The sequence below is a fragment of the Etheostoma spectabile genome, chromosome 14 (genome assembly GCF_008692095.1).
Source record: "Etheostoma spectabile isolate EspeVRDwgs_2016 chromosome 14, UIUC_Espe_1.0, whole genome shotgun sequence".
NCBI classification, from domain to species: Eukaryota; Metazoa; Chordata; class Actinopteri; order Perciformes; family Percidae; genus Etheostoma; species Etheostoma spectabile.
In genome coordinates this window covers 18,929,182-18,950,440 of record NC_045746.1, presented here as the reverse complement: position 1 = coordinate 18,950,440, position 21,259 = coordinate 18,929,182, and the positions used below count along the sequence as shown (strand labels likewise).

Below are 21,259 nucleotides of genomic sequence, written 5' to 3'. Positions count from 1 at the left end.
AACATGTTTTAACCCTGTGTGTGCAGATACTCGGTGAGAGTTTTTCCCGTGTTGTTGCTGTGAAAGAGGAATGACTGAGATTAACAATCAAACAAAGAAAGCAGACACACAACCAAATCTAAAACCTGAAACCACAAAGGTCACGAGGGGGGTGAGGCGGGGTCGGATGAGAGGAGAGACGGCCTCTGTGGGATATTTTTGGAGGGGAGGGCGACGAGGAGTGGCTGTATTTGGAAATGGAGGTGGGAAATGAAAGAAGAGGATCTGAGGTCAGCTCAGGGAGGCGTGGTTGAATTTTAGGGGTTATGGGGAAGGGGGCGTTGAATTACACGTTACAGCTTTGGTTGGGACCCTGATTTCCTCCTGACACATACTAACACACAAACACACACAGCACTCTGACAGACGGACAGGGGACGGACGGCCGAAGCAAGCAGGACCTCTTAGAGAACAACAAAGAAAAAAGAAAGACGGTAAAAGAAAGCTCATAGAAGTGGAGCTGAGGAAGCAAAGGAAGGGAAGAAGAGCAGGAATCATCAGGGAGAAAGAGGTACAAAAAAATAATACAGTAAAATTTCACTGGATCACAGCTTGTTGAGTCTAGAAGAGTTTGTAACTTAGAGGAAACTGATTTTTGAAAAAATCTCCACTCACACTTTTATTTCAACTAAAGTTTTAATAAAGTGAGTTAAAATGAAGACTGTCTTTTTACAGAGAAGTACATTTACTCACTTGAGCTTTGCTTTACACTATTATTACCAAGTGAAATATTGTAGACTACTTTTTAATTAGCTACTAGTTACTCTAATTACTTTACAAACAAAACATATAATCAGTGTGAGAAGCATTAAACATTCAACTATCCAACATAGAAATTAGTTCAAATTAGCTCCACCAGCTGGAACATTAAAATGCTGTTTATGTGTTTATGCTTCAGAAATAGTATTCACATGAAATACAATATTATAACACACTGAAAAGGAACATTGTAAGTACATTTTACTGATAATACTTTTGTCTTTTTACTTAAGTCAAATCTTTGAACAATGTATATTTACACAGTGGTATTGCCACTTTAACTTAAGTAAGATATAATGTACAACTGCATTTTCCACCACTGGAAACTACATATCAGATGATACGTTTAATGACATCATTGTTTTAATTAGTAATATATACTAATATTTATATTTAACTGCTGAATGGAAGAAATGTGAAGTAGTTGCCAGTTGCCGTTGCTGCACCGCAGGGGGGTGTCGGTCCTTCTCTTTCCAGTCCTTAGCTGTAAAACACACAAAATACTCACACAAAGTGCTTGTGTGCGTCAGCACCTATAAATACACTCATGAGATAGACAAGGAATTCAGTAGTAGCCACAGAGAGAGGTGGAGAGGCACACAGGGTGGTGTTTTAAGTGTGTATGAGCAGGTACTAGTGAGGGGCAAAATAACAGAAACACTCCATAGGTCCTGGAGTTAATATACCCCTCTAATAAATATACCCCGCTGATAAATGCACCCCTCTAATAAATATACCCCGCTGATAAATATGCACCCCGCTGATAAATATACCCCGCTGATAAATACACCCCGCTGATAAATATGCACCCCGCTGATAAATATGCACCCCGCTGATAAATAGACCCTTCTGTAAATATGCACCCCCTCCTCCCCTCCCCCCGCCGTTCCGTGGTGGTTGTGGTGCTCCCGGCGGGGTTGGCTGGATAAATACATCCCGCTGATACATACACCCCGCTGATAATACATCACGCTGATAACACACCCTGCTGATAAATACACCCCGCTGATAAATATGCACCCCGCTGATAACTACACCCCGGTGATAAATATGCACCCCGCTGATAAATACACCCCGCTGATAAATATACCCCGCTGATAACTACACCCCGGTGATAAATATGCACCCCGCTGATAAATATGCACCCCGCTGATAAATATGCACCCTGCTGATAAAGCTCATATAATGTCCAGGTTTCATTAAGACTGTGTCAGTAGTGTTGATTTGATTCAGTGGCCATTTTGAAGGACCTTAGCAGCAGTTGTTGTCAATATTTTGACAAATCCACGCAGAATTATTGCCCAACTCTGCAGTGTGTTTTAGCGCTTTTTAGCTCATTGTTTTGGTTTACTCTAACTGCTCATAGTGTCGTCTTTGGCCACCGCTGGCAGCTGTTTTCAATGGAAAAACTCTAAAAACCCACTTTACACTACCTGCTCAGTACCTAACAACAGACACACACTGTATTTCCATTACATGGTACCTGCTCGTCCCGCCTCGACTCTACTCTCCTCTTTTGGTTTTCCATTATAAAAAAAAGTCCCTGGTACCAGCTAACAGGTACAATTTTTAGTATCACCTCCGTCATATTCCAAGCGAGCTGAGGCAATACTAAAAGGTGAAGTGAAAACCTGCAGACTACTGATTGGTCGTAGAAAGTCGTCACTAATCACTGCGTCATCATCGCTAGCGACAGACAGGGGGTGTCCTGAACAAATCCGCCATTTTTTAAATGTTTAGCCAGCGATGTTTTTTACCATGTAATGGAAAAACGCCATTAGAGACTAGCTGTTGAACATAGTGGAGCATTTAACAGCGAAAGAGACAGATATTTCTCTCAGGAGTTGGTGGAGACCAAAAACAGAGCATAAAGAGGGTAAATATTGGACTCACATCCATCTGGTGGACAGAAACAACCTCTAAATTAAAGATAATGTTGCTCCGTACCTGCTGGATGTGTTAATAAGCAATTGTTTGCAAACATTTCTGTAATATCAACTAGAAACACAATACCGTGTAATCTTTGTAGTGTTCACAGCTTGTATGCTTTGCCAAATAACACAGGTGAATTGTAGTCAGTTCTCCTGTGGTTGCCAAAATGGCCATGGTGCTGTTGTTGTTTTGAAAGGAGATGCTGTTGTTAGTTACAGTATATATGTCATGATGGTTGTGGTGGTGGTTTGGGGGGGGGGGTCTGGCTCCCAGTATGGTGGATGACAGAGCAGCTGCTCCCAGCTCTACCCATGGTCCCAGATATTTCTGATGGCTGATCAGAGATTATTTTCATGCCACAGAATCACTGAACAAGTGGTTAGTTTGTCTGAAACGTTGCCAAGACCTTGATTTTACATTTTACGTTATCTGCAGTAGGGGAAAGTTCCAATGTACATTTACTTAAGTAGCCTACAGTCATAGTAGTGTAGGCTACTTTCACTTTTAAGGCACTTGTACTTTAGAGTATTCCTATTCCTATAACAGCTATTAGCTTTAGAGATTTTACCTAAAAAACACATGATGTGCTTATAAAACACAACCCATTAAACCAGGGGTTCACGACCTGTTTGGGGCTCCTTGTTATGTGTTAATCTATGAATTAATAGCAGTTTCAACAAAGATAGTTACATTTAAATAAACAGTTTTGTGGCCACGTTGGCTCAGTGCTAGAGCAGGCATACCTTCACTTGGAGGTTTATGTCTTGATGGAGAGGCATAAACCTCCAACGGAGAGGTCCAATTTCTCCCCTCCCCTCATGTTTTAATGGCTCTGTGCCCCTGTGATCATGAGACTGAGGGTCACATTCACAGAAACTCTTGGCTGTTGTCAAACATTTGGTCAAACTTTTCTTCTTGGTTAATTTGTGGTGTGAGGCGGCTAGTCAGTGTCCTGGCTGCTGGATGTTGCTGAAGAAGCCTGTGTGGGCAGTAACAGTAAGCCCTTCCTCTTCACATGACACCGACAACAGCTGCTGCTCTGTCCTGCACGATCCTGTCTCCGTCCCCCTGTCTGTCCATGTGTGGAGGCAGTTGGCCCGCAAGCCAATAGAGGCTATTTAAAAAGAGCCAAGTTCAGACATAGAGCAAATGAGGAGGGGGGTGGGTGGGTGGGGGACGGAGAGGGACGTGTACATGTTTGTTGTCGGATGCACTTGTGGTTTTAACATTGCCAATGTTAACTAAAGTTAAGAGGTCCCAGACAGTGGTGTGAAACAGTTGTTTCAGGTGCTGTAAGCTAAAGAAACTTTAAAAGCACAGTAATTAACATTAAAAGCCCAGTTTTAGTTAAATAATAAACAAGACAACAAGTTTACAGCCATGCTTGCATAATAATCAGGCTGTACTTGAGCTATGTGCTAATGTCGGCATGCTAACCCTAACTCGCTCACAATGGACAGTACTAACATGCTGATGCTAAGCAGGTTCCATTTTCACCACGTTAGGTTAGCGTGTTAGCTCGAGAACGTCCTTAACGAGCACAAGAGTCCCATACTCTCTACTTTAACTACTGTCACAATAGCTTGCCATTTTAGCTAAATGTTAAAACGTATTTTACAGTTAAGATTATCCTTGCTGTGGTGGGGGAAGACTTCATCAAACTTGTGTTGTTGTTTCCGAAGCTTACTAAACCACAAGTTATTGGAGTTGGACTTTTTTTTTTATACAAAAAAGAACAACATTTAGAGATTTATTGGCCCTGTCAACAAATACAACCATTATATTGTCATAATCGGGAGACCCAACACCGAATTTAAAAACAAAAATATTATCATAATATAGTTCTTATAGTATAAGGTAGAGTTTGGACACTATTGCTGACCAGTTATACAAAAAATACAACTCAAACCACTGTACAGTTTTGCCTCAGGTATGAGGTTTGTTGCATTGTTCAAGTACAAAACAAACTTTTCGCAGTCCCACGGCGGAGTTTTGATTCGGACTCAGTGTGCTTTTAGTCGTTTTTTATCGTTTTTCAAATCAAATGACAAAGGACCAAGCGTCATGCAACAGATACAAAACCAAACCAAGAAAACACAATTGGATACAAAGAAAACACTCCACAAATTGAGATATATTCTCCGTATATTCCCTTGGTTATATTCAGGAAACTCCACATTTGGTACACCCTTTCGGCTGTTACTTTATTTAAGACACCAGTCACTCTTTGTTACAGTCTTCCCTCTCTACACTGATCTGCTGCAGTTTGCGATCATGATTAAGATTCCACCGTTACACTGAATGCCGGATGGCTGCTGTAGATCACAAAACATGACACCTGGACACTCGCAGCTGTCCTCCACACTGCTGCCGGCTCACAGAGACACAGAGATTGTAGGTGATCCTCAGATTTAGATAAAGGTGTCGGCCCGTGTTGTTGTGTTGTGTGATCTTCAGAGATTAGCAGAGAAATGTGCATCTGTCAGTGGGTCTGTTCTGCCCTCCAGTGACCATGAAACTGTAATTTAGAGCCTGGAAACATTTGCCCGGCACATTTCCGTTGTTTATTGGGAACACACTGTTTGCTTTGAAAGACTCCTTCCTCTTTAATTATAAGACACATTGTGGCAGACAAAGAAGAGATGACAAAAGATTTTAAGAGAGGTGGAAAGTGATTCTTTGTTTTTTTTGTGAACTAAAATAAATATGTAATAGAATAAATATGTTTTTTTGCACATAAATCTAAATTACTGATCACATAAAAAAATCTCATTCCAGACCATTTATTATTACTTTACATAATCTGTTACTGGGATGTCATGTTTTCTTTTATCACTGTCACTGTCACTGGTAGCATAGTGTCTCAGTGAATGTTGATTTTCATTCTTATCTTAAATGAATCCATAATGATGTCTGCCTAAAGGTGGAAAAACATTCAAATATCTAAAAAAAGGTAGTCACACATGGCTTCTCGTACACCAAAAACAATGATAAAACTTTGCTAAAATAAATAAAAACCAACAGTGGAAGTTAGATAAACACCTAAAAATACCCCAAATATGTTTAATAATGGAATAAATGTATACACTGGTGTGGTTCATTAAGAAACATTTCTGTGTTTCTACACACAAAGTTATAAATAACAATAAAATCCAAAGGTTTGAACAGTTTTTGTCCTCACTTTTTAAAGGAGAATTAAATTAGTATTTTCTTCCTTTTTTTTTAGGTGTGCTGTGTTTAAACGAAACCACCAACAAAATCCCAAACCAGTCAACGCACTTTTCTCAGAGAAACACCTCAGGAAACATTTTTCATCTCATTTTGTTGATCAGCTGAATTTTTAGCCAGTGGAAAGGTTTCCCTGTTTGTCAAGAAAAGTAAAAACCTACAAAAACCAACCTCAACACTCACACAATGGCCCCCAAGAAGAAGGCCTCCCGTCAGAAGAAGCCTGCCGTGGAAACCACCCCTCAGGTCGCCATGGAGACCGTCCCAGTCCAGCTGAAGGTGGAGAGCCGTGGTGACGGCGTGGTGGTGGTGGAGGGTGGGATGAAGAAGATCGAGCAGATGGCGGCGCTGGACATCGCTCAGCTGAACAGCCTCAACCTGCCGCTGCCGCCGCCGGTCATCAAGCCCGGAGAGAGAGGCCTCGGCCTGGGCAGCGAGCTGACGCGGCCCCTGCACGGCAACGCCCTGCTGGAGGAGCTCAGCAAGATGCGCCAGGAGAAGTACGTTCTGACACGGATTGGGACATTTAGGATATAAATTGATACATTTACAGTACAATAATCATAAGATACAATAACGACAATTTGCAATAAAAATACAATACAGTTATGATAACAAATCTCATATACTACTGTCACAAATCATACTGTATTTTATGATAACTGGCGCTTTCCTACTTCAATACACCGTTATATTATAACAAGTGTCGTGAGTATCTCACGTATAAGTATCATCCATCCTCCGGATCTCCTCCTCAGGTTCCTCACTGATCTGGAGTTGGCCTGCAAGACGAAGGCCTTCGACGTCCACAAGCTTGTCATCTCCTCCGTCAGTCAGTACTTCAGAGAGATTTTGGCTAAAGACCCGGGCATGAAACGCCTGGAGCTCCCCTCCCTCTCACCTCTAGGTATTTCTACTTTACTTTATGTTAAGCTAAAGTTAACATATATAGATATATATAGCTATATATATATATATCTATTTATATATATATTTTTTAGATATTTATCTACCGTTTTCTACTCTGTAAAGCGACTTTGAGCTTCGGAAAAGCGCTATACAAATTCAATTTAATATTATTATTATATGAATATGATTTATTTATCTGGTATGTCCATTGATAAATATACGTTACGTAGCCAAACGTAGTTCAAACCTCCAGGACTTTATTTACCTTCTAGTCAAGATCCCACACTTTCGAGATGCCAAATATATTCTGCTTAATTTTTTAAGTTTAAGTTGATTGTAATCATTGTTTACATGTTAAAATAAGTTAAAATTATGTAAACCCAGCCTTTTTTTAACTAGTAAACTCAATATCTATGAGTTTTGGAGTGTTCCTTAGACAAAACAAGCCATTTTATGACATAACTCCAGGCTTCAGGCAAAGTGTGATGCCCACTGGCCACTATTTTCTTTTTTCAAATGATCTTAGGAAAATAATTGCCAGATTAATTGATTATTTGGATGCAGACAAAATGTGCATATGCATCATAAAGCCTTATTGATGCTTTAAGCTGCTTGAAGGAAATAAATAAAAAGGTTCAAATTATTTAGTTTAGTTTCTACTTCCTGATAAAATATCTAGTTTTAAATGGAGTCTGTCTCGCTCTGTCTGCAGGCCTCGCTAACGTCATCACATTCGCCTACCTGGGCCGCGTCCACATGTCCCTCTACACCATCGGTTGCACCGTCTCTGCCGCCGCCACCCTGCAGATCTCTCAGCTCCTCAAGATGTGCATGGACTTCCTGTTGGCCGAGCTCAACGTGCAGACCTGCGTCTACATCTGGAACATCGCCGCCGCCTACGGCCTGAAGCCGGTGTGTGATGCCGCACGACGCTTCGTCCTGGAGAACTTTGTGCAGTTCGCCGACACACCGCTGTTCAACCAGCTGACCCTGGAGCAGATCTCCGCCTTCCTGCAGGACGACTCGCTGCTGTTGCCTTCAGAGGTCACCGCCTTCCAGGTGAGACGTGAAACTTTGGCTTTGAAGGTCAGAGGTTAAAAAAATGTGTAACTGAAAATGTAGGTGATAGAATATGCTGTCAAGTGTCAACATCCACTGTGATTTCCTATCTGAGGAGAATGGAAGGTCTTCTAGGAAGCGCTTTAACTCGCCAACTGCTTTAACTCGTCGACCCTCTGGGCCTTCCTGCTATTTTCATACAAACCTAAAAACAGACCCCAGACCAGCTGCTCGTAGCATACCACAGACCAATGATGCGAAGCAAGTCATCTGCAGTCCGACTGCGAGCAGAAACCACCAAGTATAACTCACTGTATGCAAGAAGAGAGCTCGTTTATTAATATACAACTCCAATACAGACCTAAATAGACAGACAGCTGAGAGAAGAGGTGATCGTTGTATTTATAAACTGGAACAAATGTAAGTCCGACGGCAATGAATGGGACTTTTATCTTGATTTCTTCTATTCATGTAAAATTTTATAAAAACCAAATCCATATGATTAGATTTGGTAATAGATTTTATGATGTTTGCTGCCTCGTGTGAAAGTCTTACAACAGACATAGGGCGTTTAAATGTTATCAGACAAGATACAAACTTTAGCTGAACACATGTTTTTTGAATAATTAAAATAAATATAAAGCATCGAAATTTTCATTTAATCTCCAGTCAGTTTGTTATTTTCTCACCAATTAGTTGATGAAATATATTAAGACAGACTTCACTAGCTGATGTCAAACTAACATTATCTGGGGTCTTGCCACATACTTAATTATTTATCTATTTCCTATTTTTCCCAAAAAACATTTCCTACTTTACCTAATTATATTATTTGTTTATGTATTATTTGTCATTTGTAACTTGTTTGATACCCTTTAGTCGGTTTTGCAGCAACATATAGTATGAGGCCATTTTTGTAACTTGTGTTTTGAAAGGTGCTCTATAAAGATGATTATATTGTATAGCACATGACATTTAGGTCAGTATTATAAACTGTATGTTCACCGTAAACGTGTCTCCCTCCAGCTGGCCATGAGGTGGCTTGACTTCGACGCCTGTCGTCAGGTCCACGCCACAGAGTTGCTGTCTCACATCCGCTTTGAGACGATCCCGGCCAGCGAGCTCGTGAGCCAGATCCAGCCGGTGCCCCGCATGATGATGGACCCTCACTGTCACCGCCTGCTGGTGGACGCCATGAACTACCACCTGCTGCCCTACCAGCAGAACACCCTGCAGTCCAGACGCACACAGGTCCGAGCCAGTCAGCAGACTCTGCTCACCATCGGGGGTCGACCTTCACTCACCGAGAGAGCTCTCAGCCGCGAGGTCAGTGCTTTGGTTTCTCTGTCTCTAATATTCAGCATTTTAAAAGAAACACGAGAACATCATCTCTCACTGACCTTTGCCCTCTGTGTGCAGGTGCTGTGGAGAGACCCTCGTGAAGGAGGAGCCACCTGGCGTCACCTCACCCAGCTGCCGGCGAAGAGCTTCAACCAGTGTGTCGCTGTGATGGACGGCTTCCTGTACGTGGCTGGAGGAGAGGACCAGAACGACGCCCGCAACCAGGCCAAGCACGCAGTCAGCACCCTCAGCAGGTAGGAGGGGGGGACGTAGTCTGTAATAAACACAGAAAACACTGTATGAGCAGACCCAAACTCATTAATGGATTAATTAGGAGGCCACAACTTTCCTTCTCTGCATTATAGCCCACGTAGTCCCAAATTTGAAGATTGTTAATCTGATTAAACACACCTTTATTTAGAAACATGCACCATGTAGGCCTACTCACATTATTTGTAGAGCTGCAAAGATTAATTGATTAGTTGTCTAACTATTTTGATAATCGATTTGAGTCATTTTGCTTCCTCTTGGAGTCCGAGCCCCTCTAAACATCAACATAACCCTCTGCGCTTTTCCTCCACCAGATATGATCCTCGCTTCAACACCTGGCTCCACCTGGCCAGCATGCGCCAGCGCCGCACCCACTTCTCCCTGACAGCCAGCGGGGGCCGCCTGTTCGCCATCGGCGGCCGCAATGTCGAGGGTCTGCTGGCCACCACCGAGAGCTACCTGCCCTCCTCCAACACCTGGCAGATGCGTGCCCCCATGGAGGTGCCTCGCTGCTGCCACTCCAGCGCCACCCTGCCCTCCGGAGACATCCTGGTGACGGGCGGGTACATCAACTGCGCCTACTCCCGCTCTGTGGCATGCTATAACGTGGACACCGACACGTGGAGCGAGAAGGCCTCCATGGAGACACCACGCGGCTGGCACTGCTCCGCCGCCGTCGGAGGGAAGGTGTACGTGGTGGGAGGAAGCCAGCTGGGGCCCAGCGGTGAGCGGGTGGATGTGCTCTCTGTGGAGGTCTTCTCCCCGGAGAGTGGGGCCTGGAATCGGGCCGCCCCTCTCCTTCTCGGTGTGAGCACCGCCGGTCTGGCCCCGCTGGTCAACAAGCTGTACCTGCTGGGAGGCTGGAATGAGGCAGAGAAGCGCTACAAGGCGGCCGTCCAGAAGTACGACCCGGCCACAGACAGCTGGTCCATGGCCGAGGACCTGCCCGAGCCCACGGTGGGGGTGTCCTGCTGCACCCTGACCCTGCCGCCCCGTCACACACCACGCCGCCAGCAGCACCGCAACACCCCGGCCCACGAAGACCAGACGCAGGCCGGGAAGAACCGGAGCAGAGAGAGCAGCATGGCTCCTTCCCAAACCATCACAGCATAGAGAAGCATGCAGAGACTAGAAGAGGAGGGCTTGATACCGCTGTTAGAACCGCTGGACAACATCTGGATCATGTCTGCTCTTTAATCCGTAGAGGCCTATATACATAGAGTATGTTTAATCTAGTGTATGTGGACAAATTCACCTACTTACTTACTAAAATGTATTTCAGTCTGTAATTAATTACACAAAAAATGTGGATAAAAGCAACAAAAACAAACAAAAAAATGCAACAAACTATAAAACCGTAGGCCTACTGTAGAAAACATGGCAAACAGCAGAAAGATTTTTTTCTTCAGAGCATTACGTAAAATACATTGTAGAAATATTTAAAATAAATATATTTAAAATGTATATAAAATCTAAAATGATAATGGAGAATTTGATTTGACAACATTTTGCATATTTTCCATAGATTTACACAATTTCAATGTAGCATTGGTCCTTAATTCTTTTTGAGGTGATTTTAGGGATTATAAAAAGACCTAAATTATTATAATTACTGGAGAAAGATGCTAGTTTGAATGCCCAGGTTGTGCAAGAAAAGACACGAGCTTGCATGATCCAAAGTGGTCTCAGAAAGTTTAGCATTCATGGAAACTGAGAAGACAAGGTAGATAAGGGATGAATTGTAGAGTGGAGCAGGTGGAGGTAGAGAGGTGATGGGTGGAGGAGGATGGCGGAAAGAAGGGAACAGTGGCTGAGTTTAAATAGGTTAAAAAACCTCACTGTGAATCCCCTGGCAGTTTGTGTACTATGTATCTAAGCTGTGTGTGTGGGTGTGTTATTTAACTGTGAAAATAAATGGGACTGTGCGTAAGCGTGTGTGTTATTTAACTGTGAAAATAAATGTGTGTTTGTGTTTGTGTGTGCGTGTGTGTTTGCATCTGACAGACGATTGATTGACAGGAGTGTTTGGCCGGAACAGGAAAATTAGTCAAATCTGACAAAAAGTGCAAAATTAATATTTCTCACCAGCAACGTTTGGTTATTTCTCATGAGGATCAAAGCAGGTCTGCAATAATAAATAATAATAAACCAACCTCATTTATTTGATGGATATCTGTCAGAAGGAGTGTCGCTCAATTGTGACAAAAGTATTTAAAACAAATATATAGATTAAGCAAAAATATTTTTTAAGTGCAATAGAGTAAAAGGATTGAGGAAGGCGGGTGAACTCAACACAGGTGAGATTTTTGGATTGTAAGAAACCAAAAAGGTTGAAAAAATATTCTTTATAATTATTAAAAATCAAAAGAACGCATAAAAATCTGCGAAATATAGATTAAAATCTTTTTAGAAATATCCACCCAAAGCTCACCCATGTTTGTGTATTTGCCGTCCTCAGACGTGTAATTCTTACTGAACCTAAGACAAACCAACTGAAGGACCAGTGAGACTCCAGCAGGTGGAAATAACGGCTTAAAAGCTGCAACTGTATATTCAGTTATTGATATCATTTATCAGTAGATGCAATCAGGTTAATCTGGCTCATTTGATTGGATGAATCCCTCTGTATTTGTTATTGGACGAGCTCTGTGCTGGTGGTTTCACTGAATAAAGCCAATGTGATCAAAACATGCCTATTTCCGGTCTTATTTTTTTAGCTATATGTACAGACTAGGCTGCCGGGAAATGTAGTCCGACCACCTTTAAAGTATAAAGTGGCTCCGCTTGTGTGCCGCTAGAAACACATCATGCAAAGTCAGGTTAAGATCAAACTGAGCATTGAATCATTACTTTAAGTGACATGGAGCAGGATTGAAAGAGACTTTAAATGATGGAAGGATTTAAATACCTTGACTCAAGTACAAGGATGAAGACAATGTAAAAACTACTTAAGGTTTACATTAACCATGTTTAGGAAGACTCAGAAATTTGTAGTACCCATGGCCCTTGACTACTGCATTACTGATGCAATTAAGTGTAAGCAGCATTTCCTCAACAACAGGGCCTTGATCTTTAAAAGTAAGGATGCTATTACTGAGCGTCAATGGCAGGCTCACACACACACACACACACACAAAAGTCGTAGGCAGGTGTGAAAAAACATTGTAAACCAAGAAGGCTTCCAAAAATTTTACAGTGTTACAAAAACGCAAAGTGAGCAAACAGACAAATCTAAATTACAATATTTGGTGTTACTACCCTTTGCCTTCTAACCAGATCAATTCTTGGTACACTGGTAAAATAATAAATAAAATCAGACACCGCTGAGGATCGTGGATGTTCGCAGTGGTCGGCCAAGAAAACTTAGTACAGCAGATCAAAGACATCTGTCAGAGAAGTCTGGCCAGAAGTGGTCTTCATGGAAGAGTTGCAGCCAAACGGCCACAACCCCAACTAGGTTTTCGTACGTTTGGCCTCGTTTCTTTCCTTATGGCAACAACTCTTCCATTCTTAGTTCACAGCATCGTTTTCCCACCCACACCTGCCAGACTTTTGCACAGTAATGTAAAATACAAATAAAAAATTGTAAGAGTCAAAGTGACCTCCTTTGTAAAAAGCTAAATATATTCACTCAGTCCTCGGCAGTTATGGGATTACACAACTGCACACAGAATTTCTTGAGAACAAACTGGAGGAACAACACTCAAATAAGAAGCCATGTTTAAACATCTCAAAGACTAGAAATACCAGAGTAACACAAGACAAGAGTTGTTTTTTTTCTGATTTTATTTGTTACAAACATCAAAAGGTCGTCCTTTACTTGCCGGGGAGGATGATGCCGTCATACTGAAGATAAAAGAAATACATGCATTAGAATTTAAACTGCAGTAAACAAATTAAATGCAACATGCAGGGTGGCACGAGATGACCCAACAGAAAAAGATACAACAAAACCACAATTTTATGAGTTTTAAGCAACCAAATCTCCTTTTATAAACATGATGGGACATTAATGTAAATGAAAAAAAAACAATTAAACTATCAGGGATTCTTCACAGAAGTTATTTGAGGAATAATTTAAAAGGTAATTTTTACTTTCAAATGTTCAATATGAACTTTTGAGAAAACCTGGAAATTTAGTCTCAGCGTGTGGGAACCAGGGACAACACTCACTTTCTGCTGGAACCAGCGCATGGCCTCCTCTTTGCGGATGCGGTGCCTGAAACCGATGCGGCCTCTTTTCCGCTTCTTGTCGGCGATGCTGAAGCCGGGTCTGCCCAGAACCTGAACACCAAAGGGAGAGAGAGAGAGAGAGAGCTGGTCAGAAAAGATTGTTTAAAAATAAAAGAAAATTGTAAATATGTTTGAAAATTCTGAGATTCAGTAAAAGAAGTCCAGTGTTAATTTTCTACAACCTGAATGTCAAACATTTACAGTCACAAACCATTATCTTTACATTTGAGAAGCTGTGTTTAAAAATCTTCACTTGATAAATCTGAAATATCACTTTATCATTTAATCAAATGTACATGTATCAGCTTATCGTTTCAACACTACTTGGAATTTAGCTTATTTTCCACACATTAGATACAAAGTAACTTTCAGTTGAGCACCTGAGTAAGTTGTAACCAGCCAAACTTATTTTTTTTTTAATATATATTGGATGCTTAAGCGTAACTCGCCAAAATGTAATTCAGGGTGTTCTTGTTTAAAGACATAATTGGGACGGAAGCGTCACTTTTAAGATTTACCGTATTCTCATTTTTCGGTCAAATGGCCGTTTTAATAATCACATCAACAACACTTTTTTTACATAAATATAAAACATTACAACACTAAGAAGGCTCAAGACAACATGAGACTTTGCTCGAAGTGTCACCAGGGGCTCTTTTTACAAGAGAGTTTAACGACTCACTACAACGGTCGTTTACGCTATCCGCCATCTTTGTCAAAAAGTGTCAATCCCTGAAAGTGAATGACATCAATGTAGGAGGAAATGTCACTTATGGAGGCTCCTTTTTCAACCACAAGGTCAATATTGTTTTTCATTAACAACAAAACAACGAATAATCTGCACATTATATGTAACTAACCTAATGAGCTTTCTATCTTTACTCTCCTCCCCGTTACGTTGCATTCAGAGATCAACACTTTGACCGGCGAGATGGCAGCGGCTCCAACAGCAGCTAAAGTGAGTCGTTCAAAACCGTTAAGTAAACTCTGCACACAACGCTCTCAATGCACGAGTTCACGTGTCGAGCCCCTGGTGATACTTGGAGTAAAGTCTCGAGCCTTGTTAGGGTTTTAAAAATAGCATTTTGGATGTGATCATAGTCGTGACCCTAGCACTCCCACTCAAAAGACCATTGACCGAAACACGAAAACATGGTAAATTTAAAGTGGTGCTTTGGTCGTAATTATGCTTTTACAGTCACGAGTTAGTCTAGTTGTTGCGTCTAGTCGGCATAGCGTAGATACGCGCCTTGCCATTCATACTGGACGCATATTTCTATGCACCGATCACAAAGCAATCCTATCGTCTCTTTGATAAAGAGACAGGACGAGGGTGTGTCCCTCTGTCCCTCGCCTCTCTGTCTACGCCTGATTCCGTATCTCGCCGTGAGAAGTCAACACAGCCAAAATCACCATGAACCGAGGGGTTTTATAGTCGCTGCAACCCTGAACCTCAACTCATGTCACACTTAGTACAAAATCTTTATTATAATAAAAAAAAGGTTTTTAACAATACAAACCCCTCAGTTTTAATTGTGCCACCAAAACATGACATATGTTCAGTTAGTTTACTGCCAAGACAATTACAGCCATTTTATTTATTGTGACAAATATTCAGCCACAATTATTACAAAAAAATAAAAATAATAAATAAAAACTGTCCAACTCTGCTGTTTAAGAGAGGAATCTTTATATAAGACATGTCTTCAGATGCTCGCACCACATTCTGAAACCCATCTCCAGCATAATAAGGATATCATGTGTGAAACTCACCACGTAAAAGTCCAGTCCGTAGATGCCGATGCTGGGGTCGTACTTGATGCCCAGATCGATGTGCTCCTGGATACCAAAGCCAAAGTTTCCGGTATCAGAGAAGTTGTTCTTTCTCAACTCGTACTCACGCACCTGGGAACAGGAAGAAATCATCATAAGATTGAAATACATCTCCAAATTAAATAATTATCCAACCCTAGTGGGTGACAAAGAGTCCAATGAAAGTATTTAGACATTGCTTTTTAGTTTCTCTGCATTTTGAAAAAGTCGACGACAAAACTAAAGCCAGTGTCAATTGTACCAACCAAGGCCAGAGTATGAGGCAAAATGCATATTTTTTTACATGACGGGTATATTAACTTTGTCCAAAACTATGTTTCAATTTTAATAATTGTACTTAAATTGAATAGACCACAATCAGCTTTAGCTTTTATTTTATCAGATATATCTGACTCCCTTTGAAATACTGAATAGCTCCAACTATTCACAACAATCTGAAAAGGGGCACACTACCCTACAGCGGTTCTTTTTTTTTATTTTAAAGAGCCCCAAGCCAATAATGAAGAGGTTGTGAACAACTAAAGTAGAAAGGGATTTAGAATAAGCAACATGGACTTTCTCACCTTGAGTCCTTTTTCCAGGATTTCCTCTGCTTTAGCACCACGGACGGTGCAGTGGACAGCAATCTTTTCATTTCTGCGGATACCGAAGGATCGCACAGTGTAGCGGGCTGCGAAAAGAAAAAATAATTCAGTGTCACCTCAAACCTTACATGCTAACCCAACTTCATATAAAAACACTTCCACTCTTCAGCCAGGATTTACCTGGACTGTCAGCTGCTAGTCTCACGTTTAGCACCTTTAGAAACATGAATAATTTGGCTTTATCATCGTGGAAACTCCACAACTGCTCAAGTCAACACTTCCTCAGCTTAAATTCCTATACTCTATAGGCTTACACACACACACACACACACACACAAAGACTGACCCTTGGAGAAGACGGGGGTCTGTCCTGTGAGCTGCTCCAGCACCTTAGCAGCACGGGTCAGTCTGTCTCCGCTCTCACCGACGCAGATGTTCAGGCAGAGCTTGCGGATGCGAAGCTCCCTCATGGGGTTCTCCTTCTTCTCACCCTGGTCCTGGACGACACAACATATAGAAAAGGTTAAGACTCACACCACAATGTGACAAAAACAGAACAACAACAACAACTCAGGAACACCTGACTATGAAGAAGTTGCGGCACCTTGTCCATCGTTGCTGCCATGTTGAGTTGAGTTTACCTGCTAGCTAGCGCCAGCCTGCTGACAGGTTAGCTCAGACAAGTTCAATAAACCAACGTGTCAACGGTTTAACCTGAGCTCCAGTTGATGGCCAGTGTTTTTATTTTCTCTAAATCCACGAGCCCTGACGCTGCTCTTCTGTCTCACGTCAAACTCAACAGTCTTCGACCGACACATGCCGGCCGGAGAACATGTCCGTGCATATCCCCGGTGCTACAGGCTACTGTGTTAGCACTACGGTTAGCATTGTCAGACCACAGACGAGTCCAGAAAATAAAAACAACTTTTCTACACAACAACCAAGATCATATACAGATCAACAACACGTCTGCTGTGTAACCGCAGTGTCACCACGTAGCTGTAATGTCGCTTTTAATTACTTAACAAGTGACGCGGGGACCGTTTATGCCGTTAGCTACCGTTAATCTGTTAGCATCACTCGGTCTTTAGTTTTACTGTCTTCTGTCACATTTGGTAAAGACATATGACTTTAGTTTAATAATGAATGATGTAGTTTAGGTCTATGCACGTCAAGCGGCAGTTAGGATGAGCCCACGGCTCCGATGATTGTGGATTTCAACTACAACTTCACATTTGATCGCCATCGTACGATTTGAGCCAGTACTCACCGCCATGTTGGATCACTAGAAGAGGACGTTACGTTTCCGGCGAAGGAGCTTTATAGCAGAGTGTTCACCGCAAATGAACTCGGTGAGAACTCGTGTCGAAACACGAGGGTTCCAGTTCACGGCACCAAACAGCAAAATATTAGTTAAAACAACCAAATTTGTAAATTGTCTGCAGGAATTTCGCAGCTTTGACAGTAATCATAAATGTAGTATTAGAGTTTTTTTAATAGTTGATTAGCAATTATCAATATGAAATTGATTATTAATTAACAATCAAATAATTTTCAAGATTCAAGATTTGCTACTATTTAATATAATTAAATATTGTTCTTGGTTCTGACATTTGGTTGGATGAAACTAGAAAAATGTTAGCTTGGGCCTTACACTTTTGATTAAGAAAACAACAGTCACAATAATTAATAAAACAATCATGAGTTGTTGCTGTGTTTATTGTTTTTTATTGTATATGCAGTCTCCACAGACATTTAACACACTATATTTCATTGACAGTGCATTGAAATACCAAAAACAGTAAAACAAAAGTTACCAAATAAACCAAATAATTCAAATTCATAGAGGAAATGTAATAACTGCACAATTATTGGCTCATTTTAAAACATTTCTGAAGCAATCAACAATTAAAGATGAACATGAGGATACTTATTATCCTTATATATATACTGTATATATATATATATATATATATATATATATATATATATATACTGTATATATATACAGTATATATACAGTATATTTATATACACACTACTATACTACTAATGGAAGCGCTTTATCACCATGGAAAATGTAATTCATATCAATAAGAAATACTGCCCTTTAGCACCTTGTCTTCACTTGATTTACACACTCCATAAAAAGAAGGAGTGTATATAATGTTTCATATATTTAGTGTGTATTCTAATTTTCAATCACTTACATACAAAATAGAGAGCACAGCTACAGCTACAGCTACTAACACTAGGACCAGTTTATGTACATATGTCGTGTCCAGAGAGCAAACTGCAGTCCGACTAGACGACTGATCACTGGATATCTCAGAGCTGTCGTCTCTTGAAGGACTCCTTAGTCTGAGAGGTGGGAGAGGAGCTGGAGGCTTCAGCAGCGGCAGCCCTTCACTCCTCTGCTCCTCCAAGGCACTGGTGAGGAAAGCCAGCGCTTTTTGGGGGAAGACATCCGCGGAGAAGAGGTTGCAGCCAGGAACGAAGAAGTGAGGGAGTTTGCCTGTGCGAGCGTGGGACTGCAGATCCCTGAGGAGGAGCAGGAAGCACTCGGGGAGCTGCTGCTGAGCCCACATGGAGTCGTCAAACCTGACAGACGTCAGAGAAATAATGGTACAGTCAGATATATTATATATTCTGGAGTGTGGTCTAGACCTACTCTATCTGTAAAGTGTCTTGAGATAACGCTTGTTATGAATTAATACTATAAATAAAATTGAAAATTGAATTGAATAGATATTTATCAGTAGCTTTTACAATCTGTACTACAGCAACAAAAAAATATAGATAATAAAATTAAAGATAATAGATGCCTTAAACGCACAAACATCCAATAATATTCACTTAACAGTGATACACAACTTTTACTGAAACCGTTACTGCTACAACAAGATCCACACATCTGTACAGCTACTTACAAGACTTCTTCAACATCTACTGGTGCTTCTACAACATCTACTGGTGCTTCTACAACATCTACTGGTGCTCCTACAACAATCACGGGTGCCCTACAACATCTACTGGGGCTCCTCAAAGACTGCAACTCTACGGTGCTTCTACAACATCTACTGTGCTTCTACACCATCTACTGTGCTCCTACAACTCTACTGGTGCTCCTACAACATCTACTGGTGCTCCTACACATCTACTGTGCTCTACTACATCTACACCTCTACTGGTGCTTCTACACTCATCTACTGGTGCTCCTAACATCCACGGTGCTCCACACATCTACTGTGTCTCACTACTACCTCTACAACTCTACTCTCTACCACATTCTTACAACATCTACTGGTGCTCCTACAACATCTACTGGTGCTTTCTACCTACAGCTCTAACATCTACTGGTGCTTCTACACCATCACTGGTGCTCCTACACATATCTACTGGTGCTCCTACAACATCACGTGTGCTCTACTACATCTACAACATCTACTGGTGCTTCTACAACATCTACTGGTGCTCCTACAACATCTACTGGTGCTCCTACAACATCTACTGGTGCTTCTACTACATCACAACATCTACTGGTGCTTATACACATCACTACGGCTCCTACACATCTACTGTGCTCCTACAATCTCCTCTGGTGCTTCTACTACATCTACAACATCTACTGTGCTTCTACAAACATCTACGGGGGTGCCTCCTACAACATCTACTGGTGCTTCCTACAACATCTACGGGTGCTCTCTACTCAACACTAAACATCTACTGGTGCTTCTACACCTCTCTTGCCCTACAAACTACTGGTGCTCCTACACTCACACTATGTGCTTCTCACTACTCGCTACAACATCTACTGTGTGCTTCTACAACATCTACTGGTGCTCCTAACAACATCTACTGGTGCGTCCTACAATCTCCTGGTGCTTCTACACTCTACAACACTACTGGTGCTTCTACAACACACATCTACTGGTGATATTGTTTTATGACCATCACAATGACGATGTTTTACTAATAATTACCTAAGGGACAGGGTGTGGAGGAAGGTGGTCTTCGCGTGGTACGAGCAGAGGGGATCCAGTTCTTTGGGGAAACGTTGTTTCAGGCCCTCAATCAGAGACTTGAGGAGCATCAAGCACTGTTTACTACCAGAGAGGAAATTAAATAATTTATTGTAAAAGGGCCACAAGAAAAAACTATTTATTACAAAGTAATTTGTCAACTGTTTATCTGTTAATAAATGGATTGTTTGCAGCCCTTTTCTGGTCAAATGGAAGACCGGTCAAAGAGATTTTTCACAACCTGGCAACCTAAACGCTGTTCTTATTATTCTGATCTATAAAGCATTTATAAAGGATTTCTTAACCAATCAAATCATTAATTAAAACTAAGAAACCCTTTATAAAAAAGTGTCTTAATGGAAAGTGGTATAGAAAGTGCTGTAATTACCAAACATGCAATCAGTTGCATTTTTAAAGCCCTTTTCTCAACATGTTACCCTTCAACTGACTCCACACTGTTCTGCGGGAGGCTGCACGGCTCCTACAGCCAATAAAATGATTACGTTAACAAAGACGATGAGTGGGAGGAAGTGAAAATAAACAGGGCAGAGTCTCACCGGCAGCATTTGGTGTCTTTCCTCTCGCAGCAGGTTTTCGTGTTGCCATGGCTCCTCATGATTGTCTTCTCAACTTTAGAGAAAGAAATCCTCCAACTTTCTACGACAGACAGCGAAAAACAACGTCAGGTCGGAAAGTGTTTTCTTGCAGAAACATCGTCAACAAATAACTGACTTCTTTTATTTTGTCACAGTCACTGCTCTTCACACCCAACAACAGACAGAGCAACGTTTTCCTCACCTTTGGCGTCCTCGCTGAGGTTTCGTCCTTTGAGCCTCTTTGGTACGAAGTAACACGGTGAACTCTCGAATTCTTGGTGCACCTTCTTTCCCAGCCATCTGTCCACATCCAGACCGTTACGCACCGGGACCGGCCAGGCCTGAGAGCACTGGGAGACGGGAACAAGTGTCACATTAAGGTCAATAATGTGATAATCATTATGTTATGTTGATGAACAGCTGATTTCTTACCCACAGTGTCAGGTCCAATTCT

At 41.5% G+C, this 21,259-nt stretch overlaps 3 protein-coding genes across 4 annotated transcripts in view; 1 reads left to right on the top strand and 2 right to left on the bottom strand.

Moving 5' to 3' along the window:
• Positions 1 to 282: 282 nt before the first annotated feature.
• klhl43 (kelch-like family member 43) lies at positions 283 to 12,228 on the top strand. 2 transcript variants are annotated; one of them, XM_032535904.1, is made up of 8 exons: positions 455 to 550; positions 4,018 to 4,022; positions 5,957 to 6,458; positions 6,717 to 6,865; positions 7,580 to 7,926; positions 8,953 to 9,252; positions 9,346 to 9,521; positions 9,852 to 12,228. In XM_032535904.1, the coding sequence occupies exons 3-8, from the start codon at positions 6,145 to 6,147 to the stop codon at positions 10,648 to 10,650; spliced, it is 2,085 nt and encodes a 694-aa protein (XP_032391795.1). In that variant the 5' UTR covers positions 455 to 550; positions 4,018 to 4,022; positions 5,957 to 6,144; the 3' UTR covers positions 10,651 to 12,228. The 2 variants fall into 2 exon arrangements, with proteins under 2 accessions (XP_032391796.1, XP_032391795.1); XM_032535905.1 differs by lacking the exon at positions 4,018 to 4,022 and having other exon boundaries at positions 283 to 550.
• Positions 12,229 to 13,309: 1,081 nt separating this feature from the next.
• On the bottom strand, positions 13,310 to 17,598 carry rpl11 (ribosomal protein L11). The gene is made up of 6 exons (XM_032535937.1): positions 17,458 to 17,598; positions 16,534 to 16,684; positions 16,167 to 16,273; positions 15,544 to 15,675; positions 13,711 to 13,821; positions 13,310 to 13,383 (listed from the first exon to the last, which is right to left on the bottom strand). The coding sequence occupies exons 1-6, from the start codon at positions 17,461 to 17,463 to the stop codon at positions 13,354 to 13,356; spliced, it is 537 nt and encodes a 178-aa protein (XP_032391828.1). The 5' UTR covers positions 17,464 to 17,598; the 3' UTR covers positions 13,310 to 13,353.
• Positions 17,599 to 17,888: 290 nt separating this feature from the next.
• Positions 17,889 to 21,259, bottom strand: part of LOC116701880 (cyclic GMP-AMP synthase) — a 9,500-nt gene continuing 6,129 nt past the window's right edge. The window contains exons 8-11 of the mRNA XM_032535916.1: positions 21,008 to 21,155; positions 20,767 to 20,866; positions 20,171 to 20,293; positions 17,889 to 18,788 (exon numbers count right to left, since the gene is read on the bottom strand). Of these exons, the coding sequence (XP_032391807.1) occupies positions 18,386 to 18,788; positions 20,171 to 20,293; positions 20,767 to 20,866; positions 21,008 to 21,155 (774 nt within the window). The 3' untranslated portion in view covers positions 17,889 to 18,385. The remainder of the gene's footprint in view (positions 18,789 to 20,170; positions 20,294 to 20,766; positions 20,867 to 21,007; positions 21,156 to 21,259) is intronic.

What these genes read in the sequence shown, in the direction of transcription:
- klhl43 (XM_032535905.1), top strand. Translation starts at nt 6,145, where the DNA reads ATGGCCCCCAAGAAGAAGGCCTCCCGTCAGAAGAAGCCTGCCGTGGAA. An exon ending in AGCAAGATGCGCCAGGAGAA is followed by an intron (nt 6,459 to 6,716) that starts GTACGTTCTGAC and finishes TCTCCTCCTCAG; the next exon opens with GTTCCTCACTGATCTGGAGT. An exon ending in GCAGTCAGCACCCTCAGCAG is followed by an intron (nt 9,522 to 9,851) that starts GTAGGAGGGGGG and finishes TTCCTCCACCAG; the next exon opens with ATATGATCCTCGCTTCAACA.
- rpl11 (XM_032535937.1), bottom strand. An exon ending in TCCTGGAAAAAGGACTCAAG is followed by an intron (nt 15,676 to 16,166) that starts GTGAGAAAGTCC and finishes TCCTGTTCCCAG; the next exon opens with GTGCGTGAGTACGAGTTGAG. An exon ending in TGCGCTGGTTCCAGCAGAAA is followed by an intron (nt 13,384 to 13,710) that starts GTGAGTGTTGTC and finishes TTTTATCTTCAG; the next exon opens with TATGACGGCATCATCCTCCC.